General features: G+C 51.4%; 1 protein-coding gene across 3 annotated transcripts in view; it reads right to left on the bottom strand.

Annotated features, from left to right (window-relative positions):
* Positions 1-16,556, bottom strand: part of Pgant2 (polypeptide N-acetylgalactosaminyltransferase 2) — a 476,685-nt gene that overhangs the window by 12,022 nt on the left and 448,107 nt on the right. For all 3 annotated transcript variants that reach the window (XM_069327914.1, XM_045737766.2, XM_045737767.2), the window contains one exon: positions 5,991-6,154. In XM_069327914.1, coding sequence (XP_069184015.1) covers positions 5,999-6,154 — 156 coding nt within the window. In that variant the 3' untranslated portion in view covers positions 5,991-5,998. The remainder of the gene's footprint in view (positions 1-5,990; positions 6,155-16,556) is intronic.

Raw genomic sequence — 16,556 nt, 5'->3', positions numbered from 1 at the left:
GTGCTGTATGTATGGAAATACCTGACTGCTGGGCATAATGCAGAAAATTGTATTGATATTAGAGGGAGTTTAGAAATGTAGAAAATAAGGTTTTAACTTAGTGTATTGTTCAAGAATGTGACTTTCCACACTGGTCCATCTCATCTGTCCATAATGCAGTCAGGGCAGAACCTCACCAATTTAATGAAATACATTTCTTAATTGGTTATTAGTGGGTGTGACTGTTATTTTGTTTAGTCGGGGGCCAGCAAACCACTGGTTGATCAAGTCACTGTTCCAACGAGCTTGTCTCAGTTCGTAGAAAAATTCTTGGCTCTTTTTGGTTAATGTAAATGCCACCTCAATTATCCACAGCAGCTTAATAAGATTCCCAGAGCAACTTCAATAAGATCCTCCTTTTTCAAACAACTATTTAATTTAACACAAATTCTCCTGTTGTTTACACCCCCTCACAATTTTTACTACCTATTCTATAAGCTGCTAAAATGTCACTCTGTTGGATGGTGACACCCAGCTCTTCCTGAAGTTTTCCTGTCATGATGTTTGCACAGCTTTCATCTTCAGTTTCTTGAGGGAATGAAGCTGCAAATATCATCACTGAGTCTCTAAATGTTTTGTTGGTGCAGCTCATCTTGGGATTTATTTTGGTGAACATGTATAGAGTTGATTTTCAATATTCATGATCACTTCCTATTGTTTGTTTTTGGCTTCATAGGACTTAAGTAAAATATTTAGTTTAAGAGTGTTTACTTCAAGTTAAAGGTGTTCAATTGTTTGTTTCAATTCTTGATTTTGTGACTGTAGGTCAACAATTATTTAGGTTTGTCATTCAAAGACCTTAACACTTTCGCGCTTTAGATTAGAGATAACTCGTCGCCGTTTTTTCTTACGATTCCGCATAACAGCCTACTTTTCTCGTCCATCGAAAAAATATTTCTATAAATTCCATTTTTTAACCGAAATGGATGGGGATGCTCTCAGATTATATACGTTTTGTAGAGAATTTATTTGCGAATTTTTTGGTACCAGAATGAATATTATATCACATAAACTTCTATGAGTAAAAAAAAAAAAACACAAAGTATGTTTGGCGGGTGTGGCTCTGGGTGTGGCGAGCGTGTGGCAGTGGGTTCCCTTTAGCCGTTGATATATCCAACACGTGGGAAATATTTGTATGTGTTATGTATATGTCTGTGTAGGGAATTTTACTGCGATCACTGTCATACAAATTATAAAATGTTTCAACACGTATAAACATGACAAACATCAAACGAACGAAAACAATGCGTTCGTTTCTGCCGCGAACGCATACTGAGCGACATGGTTCTATATTTGGCGCTTCTCTTACACATGCTTTGTACAAATGTTATACATTTCATCTTATAGAAAATTTTATTGCGAACACATTGGTATAAAAAAGAAATACGTACATAGAAAAGTAGGGTCAGGAAACGTATAAACTTTCCAAGCATGATTTCCCCCCTGTGTTTTCGCCAGTGCGCTCGCGGCTAACTACTCTCCACTTCACACACTCTTGCGGGTGGGCAATTACCTATATTAAACATTCATATGCATATGTCCGTGTAGAGAATTTTATTGCGATTCCAATGATACCAAAATTAGCGATGTAGGACAATGGTAGGCTTCGCAACCATTAAGAGAGTGGAAACATTTTGTTGCTGTTTGGCGCTCTCGGCGAGTGATCTGCATAGTTTTTTATTTGGTGTTGATACTCCTTATGCTTGGGCGGCATTTTATAGGTATGCTCTTATAGACAATTTCATTGCGAACACAGTGATACCAAATTTAAATACGTGCGCCTTCAATTATTGTCAGGACAGTCAAAAGAGTGTACACTTTTTCGGTCTTACCGCGTAGGCGCGCGAAGTGCCGAAAGCATCTGGGGTATTGATTTTTTTTGAGCGCCGAGAGTGCGAAAGTGTTAAGTAGTTTGCTGCCATTGGGTATCTAGCCTACCCTTGGACTCATTGGAAGGGGAGGGGGGGGGGGGTTGTAGTTGCATGCAGATGCTGGGAGAGGAGATTCTGCATGGAGGAATTTGGACATGGTGATGACACACCGCTGTGGCCTGTAGACAAGAGGGCGATGGTAATTCTTCTTAAAAGCTCCTCCCTAGTCTTATGGTCTGCTTGTTCAAAGGTGTATTTTTATGCCTCCTCTTCTGCATATTTGTAAATTTGCTGTTGGACAAGCTCTCAAATTCTTGTAGTGCTACACACTCTAAAATAATATGGGGTTGGAATTTTGAGTGAGCATGCACTGGTTCAGTGGTGAAAACAACAATGTTTTTATTTCTTTTTCCAGTGATTTGGGTTATATGGGGTTGGTTTAGGCCGATGTTTTTTAACATATTTAGTCTCCATGGACTTAGCTGCCTCCTGGTGAGTCTGCCCCCTGCCTCCTGGAGGGAGTCTATGTGAGTTTCTGGGGGTCAATATTAGCTGTAGAATATGTGTAAAGTATGGAATGATGTAGGGAACATCCGCCTTCCACTGGACTCCAGGATGGTTTACAAACGTGCATGGCTATAGCTAGCAAGTGAGCCTACTCTGTGACCAGTACTGAACTGTCACACATGTCCTCTTGAGCTCTCCATTCTATCTTACAATTGCTAGAGAGTGTACAAGTGAAGACTAAAGGATTCCGTATTTACACAAAAAATCCCTTACACACATGTGCAACAGATCCTATTATCATATACAGTACACTTTGTATGTCATACTCCTAAGGGGAAGGGGGATTAACTGGTGCTGCCCAGGATGGTCTCTCTCTCCCCTCACCCCCATTCTCCCTCTTCTTTCCCCCCTCTCCCCACATCACCCCCACTTCCCTCCCTCCACCCCCTTTACCCATCTTCATCTCTTTTCTTACTCCTTCCCTATCTTCCCCTTCATTCCCTTTTCCCTCCCATCTCCCTCAACTCCTCCTCCTCCTCACCCCTCACCCCATCTCCCTATTACCTCCCCTCTTTTCTTCCCTTCTCATTCCCCTTCTTCCCTGCTTCTTCACATCTTGCCTCCAACACTGAACAGACATCTCTATTCATATCTTATATAGAGAGATGTATCTGGCAGTGCCAGGGTTTGTGTCTGTCTTTTCCCCCTCCTTTCCCTTCTTCTCACTCCACCTTCCTATCCCTCTCCCTTCTCCTCTCTCTTCCCCTCTCTCCCTCCTTCTTCCCCCTCCCCTCCTCCTTCCTCCCCTTTCACCCCCTCTCCCCTCCTCTTCCCCATCCCCCATTTCAGCCCCTTTCTCCTCCTCTTTCCCTATTTCACCCCCTCTTCCCTCTTCACCCCCTCTTTCCCCCATTGACCCACCTCTCCTCCATCTCTCCTCATCATCCATCTGTCCCACTCTTCTTTCATCTTCCCCATGTCCCCTCCTCTCCCCTGATCTTACATCTTCACTATGTACCATCATTAGTACGTCTTCATCGCAATATGTGCAGTTTGCATGAAGGTATATCCTCCCGATGACTGCACAAGTGGTAATGTAGAAAGAAGCTTATGCTACAGCGGCATATCAACGGTCACGATGTGACAGAGGCGGGAAGATAACAAAGCGATCCACGTAAGCGAGAAAAAAGGCAAAAGAAACAAACAAGAGGAAAGGAACGCAACACGGGAATAATGAGGATAACAGAAGGCAAATGCAAAGTATCGCTGCAATAAAGAAAGCGAAGGATGTAGGCAAGAGACGGAGGGTGGGAGGCGAAGGATGTGTAGGAGGCAGGTGCAAAGCAGACAGGAGAAAGTAAGGGAGGTATAAGCAGAGGAAGGTACAAGGGGTGAATGTGTATTAGGTCTGAGGAAGCCAGGATGGGACAGGTGAGGTTAGGACAGGGCAAGGTACATAGACAAAATCATGAGCCTTACGGCTGGGACGCAAACGTATCAGTTCTTAGAAGTGCCAGCAGGACAGGAGGAAGACCTAAGAGAGGTGCAAGGACAAGTCGTGGGAGAGTGTGGTTTATGGGGCCCATCAGGCAAGACGGCAGGGCGTTTGGAAGTTGGGACGACAGAGGATTGCTCCTTCTTAGTACCGGGGGGTAGAAAATTGTGGCAAGGCAGCCTAGGCAGAGACACAGGGGAAGGCATGCCAATGAGTTCTGAAGGGTGTTGTCTAGCATCATTTAAAATGCACTGGAGATAGCAGAGGCAGCTGTGGTAGGTTGGACGTCAACCATAGGAGAAGCCGAGGAGGGATGCGTCGGGTCAGCCTCAGGAACGGGGAGGACAAACTGTGGAAAGAGTTCAGTGAGGAGTCGGACCAGCACCTTCTCGAGGGCATCCACAACGCGAGTGACAATAATGTCAACAAGATCAGGACTCAGTTGTACGGTGTGTGGGAGAGAAGAGGTCGCAGGGGTGAGAGGAATGTCATGGACGGACAGGTCAGGCACAGGTAAAGGCGGCGGCAGAGTGGGAAGCAGGGGGTGAAGAGGGACCGGGTCAGGACGAAGCAAAGCACGACTGGAAGGCAGGGTTACAGCAGGGAGAGCCTTAGTGAGTGCCGCTACGTAGGAAGGACATTGCTTGAATGTGATGGCATGATCACCACCACAGTTGGGGCAGCAGAGCATACTGGACACACAGGCATGAGTATAATGGGAATCAGACCATTTGCAACATTTGACGTCGTTGGTGCAGCCTTGGGAGGTATGGTGAAAACCTTTACAACGAAAGCATTGAGTGGGACAGGGGACGTACACCTCCAATTTATGGAAGAAGCCATTAATTCAAACCCGATCAGGAAAAAAGGAGTCAAAAAAAGTAAGGAGGGCAGTGCCGGTATCACACAGTTCGCCATTAGTCCTACATAGAAACTGCCTGACACCGAAGATTGGAATGTCAGCATCCTGCAGCTGCGCCTTGATGTCATCCACACTAATGTCAACAACATGCCGGATCACATATCGTACCAAACGGTCGCCCAGAGATTTATAACAACGGACTTTGTAACCACAAATGTCAGTAACATCCGAAAGCTCCAGGTCCTCGGAGTGATTGTGGTCCACCACAATCAAGTTCCTGCGTTTATTTAGTCTGATATTGTGCACTTTGATCTATAAAAACTTGGGAATGGCATGATAAAGGAGACTTTGTGTTCTGCTATTTTCAAAAACACTACGATCAACGGGCATATCGGCATCAAAGGCAATGATGAACGTTTGTAGGCCAGGAGAACTCGTCCTCCTTTGAGTGATTGGAGGGCGTGGAAACAGGCCACAGAGGGTCACAAGGTACCTCAGGACATTGGCGACGTTTCGCCTTCAATCTATTAGCCTTACTATTATGATTACTGTCCAGGAAAACACCCTCTGGATCCCCCTCCAAGACTAGGAGAACGACATGATCGGAATGCCTGTCAAGTTACAATGGGTCCTGAAAACCCTCAAAGGAATCGGGAATGTCAATGGGAGAGACACTGTGCGCACCACCATCCGTTGCCATGGCGGCCAGTAAGTCCACCTCCAAGCTCTACCCAGCTTTTGCACTATCATTATAGCACTACCATCACAATACCCATCATCACTGCTCATTATTTTCATCACTGTAACCAACTTCCCTGCTCACTGTAACCTGAATGAATTCATGTCATTGCTGTTCAGTAGTTTATGAACATGTACAGTAAACTCTATGGAAAACACATCTGTAATTTTATTTCAGACTTCATAAAAATTGCATGGGGGGGGGGGGGGCAGGTTAGGTTGGGTTACAGGATATTTTTTACAGTATTTAACTTGGCCTGATCACAACCAGCCTATGTTCATCCTGTACCTCTGATAATTTTCCCTGCAAAGTTGGGTAAAGCAAACCTAAGGTGTTTGGCCTCCAACTTTCATTAGAAAGACAGACAGACATTCTCACTTATAGTATAGATTTAACTATTTTGTTAAGAAATCCTTTGAAGTTATTAATGCAAAACTCTAATAATTAAATTGTACATTACAAACATTAATTGCTTACCTTTAATATTAGGATTTATTTACAATGAAAGACCATCGTTGAGTTGTTATTGTCTTATCACAGTTCTCTACTACTAATCCAACTGCTCTCTCCTTTGCACTGTCTACACACAGGTTGAGGCCATCAGCCTTTATTAGTCGATCACCTTCTGTTCGTATCCATTTCTGCAAAGACCACAAAAACATCTTGACTAATGCATGCTTAGTTCCTGAATAATGAAACTGATAATTAGTATTGCTATGTTTTCATTCCTAAAAAGGAGGAAAAACAATTCATTGCTATAAACCAGACACATTAAAATTTTGAGAAAAATCCAGCGTTGAATGTAATGAAACGCCATTTTCTAGGTGAGTCCCGGAGGCTCCCCAGAGCTATCCAGGCTGAATGGATATGTATAACTTTCTGGCATCAGTCAATGCATGGAGTTCTTGCCTACCGGGGACCACGAGCCAGAACCTGGCCCCCTCTAGAGAGGCACGAGGAGCAATGGCTTATAGAGACCCCCCTTATGATTGGGAGCATTCTATGTCTGCCATCGACCGGGACAGGCACCCAGAAAGGTAGGCGCCCCAAAACAAACCCCTATTCTGGTAAACTATTGCGAATGAAGACTGAACAGGTGGACAGAACTCCCCAAACGAAAATTAGCCCTCATGACGTTATCATGTCGCCACGCCGAAGTCTGCGCAACCCCCCCTCCTCAGGAGGGGGAAGGGGGGAGCCCCAGTCCCCACCGTCGGCGACCCAACCATTAGTTCTTAGGCTGGATGTCAAAAACGCGAAAAACACAGCCGACCGGAGGGAGGGAGGGATGCCGGGGAGCCTCCGGGACTCACCCAGAAAATGGCATTTCATTACATTCAACGCTGGATTTCTGGGGGGAGCCCCGTCGGCTCCCCGGAGCTAACTACCCAAAGATAAGGAAAAAACAGGGTCTTACCCGGGCGGCGGTCCATCCTCACTCCTCAACATGAAGGCGAGATAACTGGCTGCAACCGTCAACCCAAAGCAATGCAGGCCCCACGAGGCCCAGGAACATTCACCAGGTAGCGAGCGGACAGGACCCTGTTCGATCTCCAAAAACCCCGAGCCCGAATGTCCACCCAAGACATGTTGCCAAAGACAGCCGCCAAAGCAGCAAATTTACGAACGTCGTGGGCCCGGGGAAAAACCACAGGCTGGCTACACTTAATAACCCTGTGGACAACCTGAGAGACCCGAGCCCGGGAACAGGGAAGAAGGGAAACCTGATCAACCCAGAGTGCATCCCTGGCAACAGAACCCGTGGCGCGCAAATAACGGCGGAGAGCCACAACCGGACACAACACATGATGCACCCCCGGCCTTACCAACCAAGCAACAACAACCCACAGCCCCCTCCGGAACGCAGCCGACTCATTCTTCGCCCGATCTGCTGAAAGAGGCGGAGCCACGGGAAGACCCTCGGGTACGGACACCGAGCAAGCAGCGCCTGAAACCAAGGCTGGGCCGGCCACCAAGGGGCCAGAAGGACCACACGACCCTGGTAAGTCTCCAAGCGAGTCAGGACCTGGAGCAACAGAGGAACCGGGGGAAAGAGGTACAGGTAATCTCACCTCACCCAGTCCAGCCGGAAGGCGTTGACCCTGACGGCTTCGCAGTCGGGAAAGGGCGCCACATAAACCGGGAGACGCCTCGACCACGCCGACGCGAAGAGATCCACGTCCAGAGTCCCGAACATCCGGCACAGCCAACAGAAGGAGTCGGCATCGATTTTCCACTCCGAGGACAGGGGACAGAACCGAGACAGGCCGTCCGCCAGGACGTTGGACACCCCCCGAACATGAACCGCCAGGAGAGCCAAACCCTGAGAACTCAGTAGACGAGTCACCCGAAGCGACCAGCCCCAAAGAGCCAAGGATCGCATCGAACCCCCACGGTTCAAACAATGAACCACCGAGGTGCAGTCCGAATGGAGCCGGATCGTCGATCCGTAAGCGACTAATCCTCCGGAGTGACATCCACACTGCCGCGAGCTCCCGCACTGTGCTGTGAGCCCGACGGAACCCACCGCCCCTGGCCGGCCTGGTGAGCACTGGTCACAAAACCCCAGCCAAGAGACGACGCGTCCGTGTACACATCGAGCAAGGGCACAGGAAGGCGCCAAGGCACCGAACCCCGAAAAACCCGAAGAGGAAGCCGGCGACGCAGCAACCGACGCAAAGCCCCCGGAGGTTGAACCCAACGATCGCGAGAGAGGCGGAAGGGCTGGCCCTGAAGGAACCAGAACAGCCGACAAAGCCACACCCGACCCGGCAAGTAGACCATCATGGCAAAGTTCAGGCTCCCGCACAAACTCTCGAGCAACCACCTTGTGACCCGGGAACCCCTCAGAAACGGGCGAAGGCGGGACTGCAGGCGCAAGAGAGCCGCCGGAAGAAGAGACAAGGAAGCAGTCCGAGCATCCCAAACCAGACCCAGCCAAGACCGAACCTGAGAGGGAACCAGATGGGACTTCCTCCAGTTCACCAAGAACCCGAACCTGGCGAGCTGGGAAAGAACCAAATCCCTGGCGAGCAGACACACGGACCGGCTGGGAGCCCAAACCAGCCAGTCGTCGAGATAGGCCAGCACCCGAACACCTAGCAGACGCAGGCAGGCCACCACGACCCGAGTGAGGCGTGTGAAAACACGTGGCGCCAAATTCAACCCAAAGGGAAGACAACAAAAGCGGTAACCTTGATGCCCCACAACAAAACCGAGCCAGTCCCTGAACTCAGGATGAACCGGGACGTGCCAATACGCGTCCTTGAGATCCAGGGACACCATCCAAGCGCCCCTCTCCAAGAGAAGACGAACCTGGGACAGTGCAGTCATCCGAAAGGAGGGGCACAACACCCACGGGTTCAGACGGGACAAGTCCAGAATGAACCGGAGGTCTGCGCAGTCCTGTCTCGGAACCGGAAACAGGCGGGAAACCCACCTGAGGGACGACGTCGTTTCGACTACGCCCAAGCGAACCCACTCCGAGATCACCCGACAGAGCGCAGGAGAAGAGGCCTGCCCCGCAAGCCCCGAACCCCCCGAGGGAGGAAGAGCCACCCAACGCCACCACAGGCCGTGCGAAACGACCCGAAAAGCCCATGAATCGTGGGACCAGGCGTGGGCAAACCGGGCGAGCCGCCCCCCCATCGCCCCGTCAATGGGGCGAACCGCGAAAGGGCCGACGCACCTTGCGAGAACCAAGGCGGCGAACAGGACGGAGCCCACTCCGTCCAGCAACAGCCAGAACCGAAGGCGCTGCCAGCCCAGAATCTGACACCAAAGGCCTACCCCGACGAAAAGGCCCCCGAGCCCTGGCACAACCCTTCTGGGAAGGCCCCCCACGAGCCCCCCGGAGCAACAACAACTCCGACATAGGCCGACAACTGACCAAGGCTGCCTGCAGATACTGCCCCACCGCAGACTCCGCAAACAGCAACGGACAAAAGGGCGAGGACAAACGAAGAGCCAGGGCCCAGGCAGACTCCAAGGAGGAAGCTAGCACCGCCTGACGACACGCAAGGCGAGAAGCATAGAACCGCGAAACCGCATCACACAGGATGGGCACGAAGAGCTTCAACAAAGCAAATGACGCCTGCACAGCCGAGGGCAGCGCTCCCACATCCAACTAGAGCCAATCCGAGGATAGCTCCAGGAGGGAAAAGAAACGCAGAGCCGAAGCAAGCAGGCCACGAGTCCGCAAATCCTCCGCAATCAAGGCAGCCGAGAGGGAAGGAACCTGCACGTGGAGCTGCATGACATCAACATCCCGCGGAAGGGCAGGGGCGAACAAACTAGCATTCAGATGCTCGAAAGCGCCCCCCAGGAAAACCTGCAATGCCAAGGAAACCTCTCGCCACTCAAGCGCACAGGACCGACAAAACGTGTGCCAAGCCTCCAACGAAAAGAGAGGACAGTCTGCCAACCAGGACGACTCCAGAACCTCATAACGAAACCAGCACAAACCTGGGGATCCGTACACGAAGGAACGAGGATCCATCAGGAAGGCATAATCCGGGTCACGCAAGAGGTAAGCCACCAAGGCACCTTCGAAGCCGAAACACGGGAAGCGGGAAACCTCTGGAAAGACGGAACCGAAGAACTCTCGGGATCACGGAACCTAACCCTGGGAGGGGTGGACACCAAATCCAATTCGTACGCGAAGGGAGCGAAAGAGAATCCCTCTCCTTGTAACACCAAGCCCCGCTCGGAGGGCAAAAAAAACCAGGCGGGGTCCAACGGGGCCCAAGGCCCCCAAGCCAACCCCTCCCCAACCTCAGGAACCTCACCCAGAGGGCCCAGGGCCGAGCCGTCTTCCTGAGCCCCCAACCCCAAAGAAAAGGTGGGAGCAGCCGACAAAGCAGGAACAAGGGGGGCCCACTGGCCAGACCCAGAAGCTTCGGCAGAAGGACCAGGCTCGAATGCCTCCGCCACTGCCCCAGAAGGGGACACCCCCGAGACCGCCCGAGTCTCACAACCGACTAAACCCAGCCCCGGCTCCGAAACCCTCAGATGTTTAGGAGCCGGCAGCAAGAGGGGGGGGGGGGGGGGGGGACCGAACGAGCAACAGAAGGGGAAGGACTTGGAGGGGCGGACGGAACCAGAGCCGAAGCGACCCCCACCCCCAAGTCTGGGTCCCTATAACCAAAACGAGGCAGTCTTGGGGCATCCGGGGCAGCGACCAACCTAGCGCGTTGCAGCAACCTAAAGTGAGCATGCAACGCCTCAGCTGCCCTCACCCGCATATCAGGCGCAGTAGCCTGGGTGAACTGGAGTACGTACAGACAGCACACGTCGCACTACTCTGGGTCGGTGAGTATCCCCCTCAGACAAGGGAGAGAGCAACCGTCAAACTCGCAGGACGCGAGGGGGGACTCAGGGGTCACATCCATGGGACCACGTAGCCCCTGTGGGGTTTTCCAGGGCCCTTAGCCTTGATAACATGCTAAGGGAAGCCCAGGAAGGGTACTGCGAATCGGCACCCAAAACTACCAACAAACTGCTATAGCTGAACACCCGGGACATGTACACTCACGGGGGCCAAGCGGGGAGGACCACCAAGTAGACAATCTGGAGACAAACCCCAAGAACAGTGATGGGGACCAAACAGGCAGACCCCCCCACCAGGCAAAAAACAAAAACAAAAGAAAAACCCTGCAAGAGGACAACATACCCAGGCGGAACAGAGCCGGCCGCTGTTATTGGTGAAAACTAGCTGTGCAGTACCCCGTGCCCCTGCCAGTGACGAAAACTACCCCTTACCCAGAGAGAAACAAGGGCAAGAAAAAACCCCAGCTGATCCCAAGGGCGGCCAAGTACCGAGCAGTACACGGCACAGCGGAGGTAGACCACAAGGCGACCCAGGGAAGGTAGCCCTAAGCCCCAAGGGCAGTACTTACAGGGCACCTAGGGAAAATAACCCTAGGCGTATGCAGCCCAAGAACCGTGGAATAAAACTCCTGGCCCACACACCACCGGAAGGGACAGCTCAGACCACCAGGAACAGAACTGCAACTGCAAACAGGAGCCAGAGGCACGACCACACCAGATCCCATCAGCCTGAGAACTAATGGTTGGGTCATCGACGGTGGGGTCTGGGGCTCCCCCCTTCCCCCTCCCGGGGAGGGGGGTGGGTTGCGCAGACGGCGGCGCATCGACATGATGACGTCATGAGGGCTAATTTTCGTTTGGAGAGTTCTGTCCACCTGTTCGGTCTTCGGTCGCAATAGTTTACAAGAATAGGGGTTTGTTTTGGGGCGCGTACCTTTCTGGGTGCCTGTCCCGGTCGATGGCAGACATAGAATGCTCCCAATCATAAGGGGGGGTCTCTATAGGCCATTGCTCCTCGTGCCTCTCTAGAGGGGGGCCAGGTTCTGGCTCGTGGTCCCTGGTAGGTAAGAACTCCATGCATTGACTGATGCCAGAAAGTTATACATATCCATTCAGCCTGGATAGCTCCGGGGAGCCGACGGGGCTCCCCCCAGAAACAGTGACCAAATACAGTACAATAATATTATTATTTTATTTAATTTAACACCATTTTTGTTATAAAGGTAAAAAAAAACAGCGTTGAATGTAATGAAACGCCATTTTCTGGGTGAGTCCCGGAGGCTCCCCGGAGCTATCCAGGCTGAATGGATATGTATAACTTTCTGGCATCAGTCAAAGTGCTAGGAGTTCTTGCCTACCGGGGACCATGAGCCAGAACCTGGCCCCCTCAGAGAGGCACGAGGAGCAATGGCCTATAGAAACCCCTTTGTGATTGGGAGCATTCTATGTCTGCCATCGACCGGGACAGGCACCCAGAAAGGTAGGCGCCCCAAAACAAACCCCTATTCTGGTGAAATTATTGCTACCGAAAGTCAAACGAGTGGACAAAACTTCCCAAACAAAATTATCAAACTAGCATGACGTCATCACGTCGCCGCGCCACCGTCTGCGCACCCCCCCCCCATCCCCAAGAGGGGGAAGGGGGAGCCCCAGTCCCTCCACGCCGGCGATCCAACTGGCAGTTCTTAGGGTGGATGTTAAATACTCGAAAAACGCCTCCGACCGGAGGGAGGGCGGGATGCCGGGGAGCCTACGGGACTCACCCAGAAAATGGCGTTTCATTACATTCAACGCTGGTTTTCTGGGGGAAGCCCCGTCGGCTCCCCGGAGCTACCTCCCCAAAGATAAGTAAAACAGGGAAGGAACCGGGAGGCGGATACCACACGTCCTACCTGAACAACCAAAACCAGAGACAAAACAAAGACCAAAACGAGAAGAAAAAGACCACCCAGGCCAACGACCAGGACGGCCCCAAAACTCAAGAGCAGGCCAGAGGGGAACAACGCCCAGGACAGCAAGTGGAATGGAGCAGAAGGAACCGCAACACTGAACGCAAGCAGGAGCGGCTTTGCCAGCACCAGCCAACATGAGGTGACATGACAATCCCAGATGACGGTCCCAGAACAACCCCGAAGGGAAGACAAGCCAACCCAATCAAAGACCAAAGGACTCTTTGCAATGATAGGAAAACCACACACTTCCCCTGAGACGAAACACGCAGGTGGGAGACCAATAACCTGGTCCCAATAACCTGGGACCTGTGTTTAGATTCGCAAAACGCGAAGCTAAAAACAGGGACCCCGCAACCCAAAGGAGCAACATAACCAGCTCCAGCAGGGAAGAATGAGACACGCATCCCCGAGGCATCCAAGAGGATAACTACCGAGGACGAGAAACCGCAGGAAAGCAAACACACCCAGTCCGGAAAAGGAACAAAGAAAAACCGAAACCAGGACCAGAACCCAGCAAACCCGGTTCCAAGAAAAGGAACCAGGAAGGCAGGAGCGGCAGACCAAAAAATCCACACCCCCCCCAAAAGACAGCGCAACCCGAAGCCTGCAGAAAACCACACAGAAATCGCAGGAACTTGGTACCAAAACGGAACACCGGAGAAGCCCAAAAGCAGGACGTGGAACATGGACAGAGGCCCACCGGAGCACCAAACAGGATAACCAAGAAGCACTGACCCAGACACACAAAAAAGTGTAGCATGGGGAGGAAAAACGGAAATAAGTAAGGAAACCAAGAATATGGCCCAAGGAGCGGCCGGGAAGTAACGCACATAACCAACCACAAAATGTGAAGAGGAGTGCGTACATACCTGAGGGACCTTATGGACAGCAGTGTGCAGTCAGGCACCGAAGATAGGCAAGGAAAGTGTCCAGACAGGGAAAAAGCCCCGGGGTCGACAACGAAAACAAAAACACCAAAATGCAGGGCAGAGCCCCACAGGACAACAAAGAATAAAAGATGGACAAAAAAGGCATTAAAGACACATGCAAGGTGACCAAACACCACACCAAACACCCCAGTCAGGAGCCATCGACGCAATCCCGCCAAGCGGGGAAGAGGAAACAAGGATGGAACAGTGAACAAGGGTGGCAGAGTGAGTAGAGTATCCCAAGAAGATACTCGCTCCAAACGCATGAGCCTAACCAGAGAAGCAAAGCTCTCCAAAGCACCAACGATGGAACTCAAACCGTTTCGTACGTCCAAGGAAAAGTCCTGCCAACCTGTGGAGAACTGAGGCGGTGCCCAAGCATATAACCAGCAGAATAGCGAAGAATAACTAGACTACCTGCAAGTGTGGTCCAGAACAGACAAGCGAGACACCGTACCGACACTCAGAGCCCCCAACCCGCACCATTGCCCGCCAAAATATCACCCGCAACTACTGAATACGCAACAAAAGACAAGTAGTTCCTGAGCGTTTGTGTTTATTGACCAATCCCCACGAAACAATAGAAACTGGGATAGTGGCACAAGCCACCCTTGCGACACATTGTGGGCACGAAACACCGGGCATAAAAGGGATAAGCGCAGAATCAGGAAAGACCGGAGGAATGACCTGCACTGCAATAGGCCCGGTGACGTGCAGAACCATTTACCACATAACGTGGTGGTGGGGCCCCACGATTGGTGCAAGGGCAGGTTGGACATGTATGTGAGTGGGAATGGATGGTAAGAAACAGTAGCAACCTCGCACGGGCCAATAGGCCCTCCGCAGGTCCACTGTACTTATGTCCGTATGTTTGTACGCACAAGAAGACACAGACACTAAAAGAACCTGATCAATGTCAGAAGGGAAAGGAAGCGAAAAGCACCAAAAAGCCATGTGGAGGAGGCAGAAGCCACCCACAGGAGCAAACGTGAAGACAGAGCCCAGAAGGCTCAGGAAACTGCACAACCGTCATCTGACGGAGAAGCGGGGCCCAAGAGCCAGAGCCAACCCCTGCAAGCACAACTAGGCAAGCACCCCACCAAAAGTGAGAACCAGCACTAGGCCGACAGAAGCGCCAGACAAGACAACCTCACCTGCAGAGCAGACAAGACCGTGCCACAACACAGGCAAGCCAAGCAACATACCAGGAGCAGCGCTAAAGGTGTGCCCGAAAGCCATGCAGACTCAAGGCAGAAGGCATAGTATGTACCGTTACCTGAATAAAATGCGAGGTCGAAGGAGAAATACAGCCAGAGGTGCGCGCCCTGCAGAAGACGAAGCAGTACAGAGGGAGAACAAAGTGACACCCCAGATATAAATCCAAAACACCCTCAGCATCCAGAGGGCCACGACTGGAGGGAGAAACGAGCAAGAAGCCGTAGAAAACCACAAGAAATGGCACGAACACACGAGAATACCGCCCGTAAACAAAACGCACACTGCGGCCCCAGCACACGAGGTACGAAACGCACCACCCGTCCACCGGGAGGCGTGGCTCGTACACCAGGCGGACACACAAATCGTACACACAACGTACAGACATCGTACAAACACCAGGAAGGTGTGCGGAACGAAGACAAAGAACGCCGAAACTGGAAGTAGAGACGACGCGAAAACAAAACATGGCAAAAACGAAGCAAAAGAAAACAAATGATGGAAGGGAACCAACAAAGCTGACAAAAGATCCGATGGAAACCACATCGAAAATCAACAGACGTTCCAATAATATTGGAAGGTACGAAGAGACTCGCTAACCAATGAGAACGCTTTGCCCGAAACGAATGCCCGAAACACTTTGCGTAATAGTGGCTTTAGGCATTGTATGTACTAGCTCTATCTATAAATCCATCATTCTTTGTAAAATCTCTAGTACGTATGGACCTTACCTAAATAAACATTTATTTTTATTATTTATTTAGAACCACGACAAGCACCCCTGACCAAGGAACTTGCAGGTACAATGATACGAAACGTTTGAGGCACTATGTACTAGGCCAAGATAGAAATCCATCAATGTTTGTTTCACATCTTGTATGGATGTACCTTACCGGAACACTTTTCTTTTTTTTTTTTTTTGAACAGCATCAAGACATAAGAGCGAAAAGGGTAAGGAAAAGGGGGTGAAACACACCCCCAGGAACGACGGGACCAATGAACCCGAAGGAACACGGAACCGAACCCAAAGAGGGGTATACCCGAAAGCAACAGGAACACAGAGGGAAGGAACAACCCCACTGAGGAACTGCCAGCCCTACACCACAGGTACAAGGACCCAAGAGGGGCAAACGGGGCCGAGGCCCCCCAGGCAACCCCTCCCTAACCCCGGGAACCTCTACGGCATGACCCAGGGCCGAGCCGCACCCCCAAAGCCCCAGCTTAACAAGGAAAAGCCGGGGCAGCCGTGCAAACACTAATGAAGGGAGCCCACTGGTCAGACCCATACGGCACGGCTGGAGGAACTGACTGGAATGCCTCCGCCACCACCCCAAAAGAGGAAAACCCCCGAGACCGCCCGAGTCTCAACCCAACCAGACCCTGCCCCAACCCCGAAACCCGCCTATGGTTCAGAGCAGGAAGCAAGGGAGGAAGTGAGTAGAACAGAAGGAGAGGAACAAGAAGCGGAAGGAGCCAGAGCCGAAGCGACCCCCACCCCCAAGTCCAGACCCCAACCACCAAAACGGGGCAGCCTCGGAGCATCCGGGGCCGCAAACCAAGAGCGTTGCAGCAACACACACCCAGCAAGCAACGCCGCAGCCGCCTGCACCTGATTATCA

Source organism: Procambarus clarkii, chromosome 20 (genome assembly GCF_040958095.1).
Source record: "Procambarus clarkii isolate CNS0578487 chromosome 20, FALCON_Pclarkii_2.0, whole genome shotgun sequence".
NCBI lineage: Eukaryota > Metazoa > Arthropoda > Malacostraca > Decapoda > Cambaridae > Procambarus > Procambarus clarkii.
Note: the sequence above shows the minus strand (reverse complement) of the source record. Positions and strands in the feature narration are given on the sequence as shown.